This window comes from Oncorhynchus tshawytscha, linkage group LG32, assembly GCF_018296145.1.
Source record: "Oncorhynchus tshawytscha isolate Ot180627B linkage group LG32, Otsh_v2.0, whole genome shotgun sequence".
Lineage (NCBI taxonomy): Eukaryota > Metazoa > Chordata > Actinopteri > Salmoniformes > Salmonidae > Oncorhynchus > Oncorhynchus tshawytscha.
In genome coordinates, this window is record NC_056460.1 from 4,008,506 (window position 1) to 4,017,936 (window position 9,431).

A 9,431-nucleotide genomic window follows, 5' to 3' on the forward strand; every position below is an offset into this window, starting at 1 on the left:
CAGTGCCCCCCGTTGGTCGATTAAATATTGCACGGGAATCAGTCAGACTCAGAGTAGCTAGCTAGCTAACAGTACACAACTAAAACCCACGTGGATAACATCTTGGGCTGGTTGCTATTATAGTTCGTTTCTAAGTTAGGATCGTCGTTCATATAATGGTAAGTCGTTAACGTACCTACTTAATAACTCTTTCGCCAAAAACAATACCGTGTTATATTCACCGTTGTTGTTGGTTTGACTTTTTATTGCAAGCTAGCCACTATAGCTAACGTTAACTAGTAACATTAGCCATGCAAGACAAGGCCTCTCTAAAGCCTGGTACTCGAGTTGTGTTCTATTCGGGGGGAGAGTGAACGCCGGGGACTTGCGTTGAGATACATTATTTCTGGAGTGGCTTTCCAATGTAGAGCACGGCAATTTGTTTTAGGGGTTTTATGTAACCTTTTTCAGCATAGGCAGGTGAGCCAATCAATCACGTTGATTTATAAAGCCACCGTTTCTAAGGAGTCTAAATAGGCGTGCTGTTTCTGGTACCTGTTTGTCTACGTGTTGCTAGAACGTGCCTCATAGCAACATGTTATGTGTAGAGGTGTTTCACCCTTTGTGTTATTGTTTAAAATCGACTATCTCAAAGTAGGCTACCTAAATCTATTTCAGGCCCCATACACTTTGTAAGCGAGTGAGCTAAGGCTTTACTACAACTCCTATGTGTCTTTTCACAGTCCATAATGTCCTCCGGGCACCAGAAAGCAACTATGAAGCGAAAGCAACATCAAGAAGTGGCTGTCACTGTGTCTAGGTTGGATAACAAGTCAAAAAAGACCAACAGTCTGTCAAATAAAGCCCCTGACAGTAGTGGTGAAGACTCTGAAATGGAAGAAAACTTTGCCTTACTCAGTAAAAAGACCTCTTCAAGTATGATCGAGGAAGACCAGGAAGAGTCTGGACGAGAGGAAGAGGAGTACAGTTTGAGTGGTGGAGAAGCTCTTGAGGATGCCAGTGAAGAAGAGGCTAATGATGAAAATGCAGAGAGTGATGGTGTTGACCAGACAGGTTTGGGTAGTGACACTGAGGACTCTGAGGATGTCGATGATGACGCAGAACAACCGGAATCGGTAAACAGCAGTGGTGAAATACAAACAGAAGACGACATTAAAAAAGGTAAATTGTAAGCATAGTTTCATTCACTGCAGTTGATCTCCCAGGAACAAATGTCAAGGTATTTTATTTATTTTTATTTAACCATTATTTAACTAGGCAAGTCAGTTAAGAACTAATTCATATTTACAATGACGGCCTAAAAGGTCTATAGGATAGTTTGGTGTGTTCTCCATCTCATTTATGAAGAACAAATCCTATATCCATACAGAACTATAACTATACAATTTGTAACCAAATGGAAATGGTCTGCATTTGTTTCAATTTATAATGTATACATAATAAGGTTATAAAATATTCTCGACTAGTGAAATGTCATGTATTCTAAGCGAGCCAGTGAATCCTTCATTTTTCTTTGACTTTTACAGAGCTTTCAACAATGTCTTTTGAGGACATTATGAAGCTTCAAAACAAGGTGGGGACAAAGGTCTATAATGAAATAGCCTACGGAACAACCAAGGCAAAACAAACTCCCACAAAGAAACGCCTCAACAAGAATAGGTAATGTCCAATTTTCTATTCACCTTCATGCATTAGAATAAGGCCATTCCAATAGCTGAGTTGGAGCATGGATGGCACTCTAAATATGTGTTATGGGTTTTTGATTCCTTTATGAACCTCCATTTTTATTCAGTATCTGTATGTGTTGAGTGTAAGTCATTTTGGAGAAAATCTGTTATTTCTTTACTGTGGGCATGGTGTATGTATTTAAACTCCTAACAATCCTTTCTCATACATTGTTTTTCTTTTTAAGGCCCATGGAGATATCAGCCAAGAGGCCAGCCCCTTTTCTCAGACAAGTAGTTCCTGTCAAGAAATCAGTAAGGCACTTCTGAAGTATTTTGTAGATTGACATCTCCATCTCTTGCTTTTTTGCTTTTGACCTCTCAAACCATCTTGTTGCATGCTGTCTTTTATTTATTTAACGAGGCAAGTTAGTTAAGAACAAATTCATATTTACAATGACGGCCTACTGGGGAACAGTGGGTTAACTGCCTTGTTCAGGGGCAGAACGACAGATTTTTACCTTGTCAGCTCGGGGATTCGGTTGCTGGACCCAACGCTCTAACCAATAGGCTACCTGCTGCCCCAGGTGTAATTGTAATTGTCTGTCACTTTCCCCCTCCCCCCCAGGTGTCAAGAGATCCTCGATTTGACGATCTGTCTGGTGAATACAAACCGGAGATCTTTGAGAAAACATACAGATTCATCAACGACATCAAACAGCACGAGAGAGATGTGTGAAAACGATCAATTCTAATCAGTCCATATTTGTCTAGTCCATATCAGTCCGTTTTTCATTTTAGACAACATACATTGTAGGATATAGGACTTGTTTTACATTATCTCTTGTACAACATGGTCCTGCTTGTCCTCAAGAATTTTTACATTTGACTATCACTGAATTTAATTGTGTTCATTCTTTGTGGTGTGTGTGTGTATATATATATATATATATTAGGTAGTGCAGAAGAAGCTCAAGAAACCACTAAAGAGCAACCAAAAGAAGGAGAAACTTCAGTTCCTGTTGAAAAGAATGGTGAGTTAACTGCTGAACACACACAACCATGCAAAGCAGTTTTAGAATGAGGGCTGCTTTTCTATATAATTCACCCGATTCCTTATCATATTCAGGAGAACCAGGAGCGGGCCCGGAAGAGCCGGGAACAGCAGCGTGAGAAGGAGCTAGAGTTCAAGAGGAAGCAGAGAGAGATGGCGGGCCAGGGACTGAAGCCTTTCTTCCTCAAGAAATGTAAGTTGGGATGTAAAGCATGACATTCTATTCTATTTCCTGTACTCTGAAGCCTATTTATTCTTCTCTATAGACATTATATTTTTATGTTGTAAAGCTCTTAACTTCAGATATGATACAGTTCTATAATCAAGGCAACAACAATGCAATATTGTTGAACCCCTCAGAATTTGCCACTAGACTATAATACAATGCTGTACCCTGTTTGGTTGGGTGGGGAATCTCTTGTGGGTTTTTTTCACATTGTAAATCAGAGATATTACAATGGAATAAGAGACTGTATCGCTGTCCAAACGCCATCTTCGTTGACCACAAGACTCTGGTTGTAGAAATGCCATTACGGTGAAAGCGCAGATAGGATACTCAAGAACCTTACTCTGCTCTCTTAACCCTCTCACAGCTGACAAGAAAAAGCTGGAGCTGGCGGAGAAGTACAGCGAACTGAAGAAGAGCGGCAAGCTGGAAAACTTCCTCAGCAAGAAGAGGAAGAGGAATGCTGGCAAAGACCGCAGGAAGCTGCCTTTCCAGCAGAAGTGACTGTCCTGAAACTGGCCCAGGAACAGTCTTGCTCTTTTGTTTGTCCTGATGATGATGATGGTGGGACATTTTGGCCTCAGAAGCTGTCCCAGCAACAGTTTACACTGCTTTGTTTTTACTAAGGCCAATCTACCCAGGGGCCGCTCTTCTATCTTGAGATTCATGTGAGTAACTGAACTGGTCTGAATCCCATTAACAATGTATGATTTATGTGAGAGTCTAAGATGCTTGCATGCATCTTAAGTTTGGACTGAGCCAATAAGGTTAGGAGAGGGCTGACAGAGACTGAAGCCAAGCGAATGCAGCCCTATCATGGCCATGGAGGTGTCCCATGGGAGAGGACTTAATCACAACTACGGTATATTATCTAGTACTTCATATCATCTTCCCGTATTTGCTCACCGGCGAGGAATTTCTGAAAGCACACTGTTGATTTTGTATGTTTTTATGAGGACTTCCAATGCAAATACGTATGGTTTGTATTGATGTTATTTCATTGGAACATGCAGAAGGGTCATTTTTGTATTAAATATATACGTCATTGCCAATATCATGAGTGTCAATCGTCTCCTCAACCAAACCTAGCATCTATGTTATGATCATTCATTGACAAACTTGTTTGGGTGGCACTTAGTGGGGAGAACAAGTATTTGATACACTGCCGATTTTGCCGGTTTTCCTACTTACAAAGCATTTAGAGGTCTGTAATTTTTATCATAGGTACACTTCAACTGTGAGAGACAGAATCTAAAACAAAAATCCAGAAAATCACACTATGATTAAGTAATTAATTTGCATTTTATTGCATGACATAAGTATTTGATACAACTATCATCGCTGAGAATGTCTCAGATGACAACCGAACTGACATCATATTCATTAAGTACCAACGCATATGTTCAAGTGGTCGGATTACCAGAATATGGTTCATTTCCCCCCGCCTTCTGATGTTCCCAGAATCTCTATGTTAACCAAAGGATTTTCAAATGTCACATCAGTAGGGTAGAGAGAGGAAAAGGGGGGGAAGAGGTATTTATGACAGTCATAAACCTACCCCCAGGCCAACATCATGACAGTGGTCAGTATAATTTAATAATTGAGTCCTTGTAGTTTACGTAACTGTTTCCCATGACAGTGTAGAAGTAGTAACGACTTGTCAGTAGATGGCACTGAACATCTGTTACCTTCACATTGTGTTATCTGGATCAGATTGACCCCATCCTTTTCTGAAAAACTCATTCGGAACAATTGATCTGATCCTGCATTGCAAAATAGGGGATTACAGAATCTGGATCATTCTTTGACCAATTAAAAACAGGGTCCTGGCAGGTCACTTCCACCCTCAACTGCTTTCTGACTTCTTCACAGACTGAACCAATTGGACCATTGGTAAATGATTTTGAAAGGAGGAGAACATGAGGTTAGTCTGCAGAATGATTCCCTATGGTTGTGATTGCCATTGCTCTAGGACACGGGAGTTCAAATACTATTTGAAATATCAAATACTAAGAATGTTCTTGATTGAGCCTGCCTGTTTTAATGGAACCAGTGATCCCAAAAGTACAAACTCCAGGCAGGCTAAAGCCAACTCTGAAATAATTTGAAAGCTTTCAAATTGTGTTAGTGAGTGAATCTGTCCCATGATTATGAGATTGAGAGATTAAGTTAAAATATTCCAGTATATCCCCAAAAATATGGAGGTATTGATGTTCTTGTTGCCAGTAGTTGTATTCCTTACATGTTGTCACAGACTTGTTGATGCTGAAGGCGCTGACTGAAGAGCACTAGAAAGATTTCAGCCTGTAGCCTGAATTTCCTGTAGGAAGCCAGCTAGAGAACGATGTCAGGCAGGACACGGTGATGGAGAGCTACCGTGATGAGGGGACAGTAAAGATCACCTTGGACATCCTGGTAAACTTGAAGATAAACCAGAATTACATAGCTGAGAGATGTTACAGGTCGAAAGGTTTAGAACACCTCATTCAAGGGTTTTTCTTTATTTGGACTATTTTCTACATTGTAGAATAATAGTGAAGACATCAACTGAAATAACACATGGAATCATGTAGTACCCAAAAAAGTGTTAAACAAATCAAAATATATTTTATATTCTTCAAAGTGGCCATGATGACAGCTTTGCACACTCTTGGCATTCTCTCAACCAGCTTCATGAGGTAGTCACCTGGAATGCATTTCAATTAACAGGTGTGCCTTAAAAGTTAATTTGTGGAATTTCTTTCCTTAATGTGTTGTTTGAGCCAATCAGTTGTGTTGTGACAAGGTAGGGAGGTATACAGAAGATGGCCCTATTTGGTAAAAGACGAAGTCCATATTATGGCAAAAACAGGTCAAATAAGTAAAGACTAATGACAGTCCATTATTTAAGAGATGGTCAGTCAATACGGAAAATTTCAAGAATTTTGAACGTTTCAAGCGCAGACGCAGAAACAATCAAGTCTGTGATGAAACTGGCTCTCATGAGGACCGCCACAGTAATGGAAGACCCAGAGTTATCTCTGCTGCAGAGGATAAGTGCATTAGAGTTACCAGCCTCAAATAATTGCTTCACGGAATTCAAGGAACAGACACATCAAAACATAAACTGTTCAGTGGAGACTATGTGAATCAGTCCTTCATTGTCGAATTGCTGCAAAGAAACCACTACTAAAGGACACCAATAATAAGAAGACACTTGCTTGTGCCAAGAAACACGAGCAATGTCCATATTGAGAGTCAAAAATTGGAGATTTTTGGTTCCAACCTCCATGTCTTTGTGAGGACAATGACCCAACAAATCAAATGTATTTATATAGCCCTTCTTACATCAGCTGATATATCAAAGTGCTGTACAGAAACCCAGCCTAAAACCCCAAACAGCAAGCAATGCAGGTGTAGAAGCACGGTGGCTAGGAAAAACTCCCTAGAAAGGCCAGAACCTAGGAAGAAACCTAGAGAGGAACCAGGCTATGTGGGGTGGCCTCTTCTGGCTGTGCCGGGTGGAGATTATAACAGAACATGGCCAAGATGTTCAAATGTTCATAAATTGGGGGGGGCAACCCACCACACCACCAGGCTGTGTAAGGGCTATTTTACCAAGAAGGAGAGTGATGGAGTGCTGCATCCTATGACCTGGCCTCCAGTTGAAGGATTCCAGTTGAAGCTGGTTGAGAGAATGCCAAGAGTGTACAAAGCTGTCATCAAGGCAAAGGGTGGCTACTTTGAAAAATCTCAAATATAAAATATATTTTAATTTGTTTAACACTTCTTTGGGTACTACATGATTCCATTTGTGTTATTTCATAGTTTTGTTGTCTTCACTATTATTCTACAATGTAGAAAATAGTAAAAATACAGAAAAACCCTTGAATGAGTAGGTGTTCTAAACTTTTTGACTGGTAGTGTAGATGAACATGCAGTATAAACTGTGATCATTTACTTTCAGACATTTTGCAGGCTAATTATAATGAATGCAATGGTATCAAACATGGAAACCAGGACCCGTGTCCACAAAGCGTCTCAGAAAAGGTCCTAGGAATTCTGTTAGAACCTGTTTTAAGACAAGAAAAAAACTCCCATGTCAGAGTCATTTTTAGGATGATGTTATGACACTGCTAAGACAAACTCTGAGCCAGGAGTAAAATCACCCCCCTGTTTTTAATATGATAACTGATGATCAAAGGGCCCCACCCCGGTTGGTAATTCGACCGGGGGGCTTACTACAAGTTTAAATAGCTGGCGGACATGGGCTAATTGAGTGACTGCTGGTGCACAGCCACATTTCAAATGTGTACCTTGTGTACTATACTGTTTCACGTAGGTCTAGATTATGTAATGGTTGATCATATAGAAATACCAAAACATTCTTTCAACAACTCCAAAGCAATTGCCTGTCTATGGCGCAGGAACTACTGACTCGCTGCCTTTTTCTATTTTCAAGACATCTGCTGATAACACTTAACCCCATAAAGTTGTTTTTCACTACCTTGACATTTTGGCTTCTACAGGCATTTCTGTAATGAGCGCCATGAAGTGTTTTAAATCTATTGATTCAGCACACTGTCAGCTACAATAAATATAATGTCAAAACAAACTTTTGAGAAATTTATATGAGCGATAATGTGCCGTAAATACAAAAAATGAAAAAACTGATGTTGAATTTCTATGTTTTTTATTGTGAAAAGCACTGCAATACATTATGAACAAGATATCCAATGCAAGACTGGTTTCCCCAGGTCTTGATTACCTCTAAGTTTTAGGTGCCACAGTTGACAGTGCATGTCAGAGCAAAAACCAAGCCATGAGGTCGAAGGAATTGTCCGTAGAGCTCTGAGACAGGATTGTGTCGAGGAACAAGGGTACCAAAAAATGTCTGCAGAATTGAAGGTCCCCAAGAACACAGTGGCCTCCATCATTCTTAAATGGAAGAAGTTTGGAACCGCCAAGACTTCCTAGAGCTGGCCGCCTGGCCAAACTGAGCAATCGGGGGAGTAGGGCCTTGGTCAGGGAGGTGACCAAGAACCCGATGGTCACTCTGACAGAGCTCCAGAGTTCCTCTGTGAAGATGGGAGAACCTTCCAGAAGGACAACCATCTCTGCAGCACTCCACCAATCAGGCCTTTATGGTAGAGTGGCCATACGGAAGCCACTCCTCAGTAAAAGGCACATAACAGCCCGCCTGGAGTTTGCCAAAAGGCTCCTAAAGGACTCTCAGAGAAACAAGATTCTTTGGTCTGATGAAACCAAGATTGAACTCTTTGGCCTGAATGCCAAGCGTCACATCTGGAGGAAACCTGGCACCATCCCTAAGGTGAAGCATGGTGGTGGCAGCACGCTGTGTAGATGTTTTCAGCGGTCTGGGAGGATAGTCACGATCGAGGGAAAGATGAAAGATGAATGGAGCAAAGTACAGAGAGATCCTTGATGAAAACCTGCACCAGAGCGCTCCGGACCTCAGACTGGGGCGAAGGTTCACCTTCCAACAGGACAACGACCCTAAGCGCACAGCCAAGACAACGCAGGAGTGGTTTTGGGACTAGTCTCTGAATGTCCTTGAGTGGCCCAGCCAGAGCCCGGACATGAACCCGATCGAACATCTCTGGAGAGACCTGAAATAGCTGTGCAGCGACGCTCCCTATCCAACCTGACAGAGCTTGAGAGGATCTCCAGAGAATAATGGGAGAAACTCCCCAACTACAGGTGTGTCAAGCTTGTAGCGTCATACCCAAGAAGACTTAAGGCTGTAACCTCTGCCAAAGGTGCTTCAACAAAGTACTGAGTGAAGTGTCTGAATGCTTATGTAAATGTGACATTTGATTTATTTTTATAAATTCGCAAAAATGTCTAAAAACCTGTTTTTGATATGTCATGAGGTATTATTGTGTGTAGATTGAAGAGGAATAAAAACAATTTAATAAATGTTATTATAAGGTTGTAACTTAACAAAATGTGGAAAAAGTAGAGCGGTCTGAATACTTTCGTAACAAAAGTTTACTTTTGAGGTCTGAAACGCATCACTATACATGAAAAGGAAGTGGTTAAGAAGGTTACACCTGCTTAAACTCACATCAGTGTGTATATCTAACAATCTAGCTTCATCCTTTGCCCTCCAGTGGATTGTAGCGTTACTACACCACAGAATGACAACACTGTCTATGCTCAATTTTCATTGGTTTATGAAAATAAAGGGCCGAGATCGAGTTCCATATGTGGTACCACTGTTTTCAACTCGACCGTAATTCAATTTTGTTGAGTTTCTTTTACCATTAATCATAACAACAGTATAAGTCATCCTTAATGTACTGTCATGCACCTTCTATTTGGAACGATACTTGGAAAGGACTGAAATTTACAATTGTAATGCATTACTCATTTGATTCTCAAGATTTTTATACACAAAATCATGCGGCTTTCTGTGGATCTAAGAATTTAATAGTATATTCTCCATGGCCGTCTCCACACAAAAAAATCCGGGCATAAGCAAATA

At 40.7% G+C, this 9,431-nt stretch overlaps 1 protein-coding gene across 1 annotated transcript; it reads left to right on the forward strand.

The window, feature by feature from the left end:
• rrp36 (ribosomal RNA processing 36) lies at positions 1-3,998 on the forward strand. The gene is made up of 8 exons (XM_024396751.2): positions 1-158; positions 723-1,161; positions 1,527-1,659; positions 1,913-1,979; positions 2,293-2,397; positions 2,621-2,698; positions 2,794-2,911; positions 3,312-3,998. The coding sequence occupies exons 1-8, from the start codon at positions 156-158 to the stop codon at positions 3,446-3,448; spliced, it is 1,080 nt and encodes a 359-aa protein (XP_024252519.1). The 5' UTR covers positions 1-155; the 3' UTR covers positions 3,449-3,998.
• Positions 3,999-9,431: the final 5,433 nt, after the last annotated feature.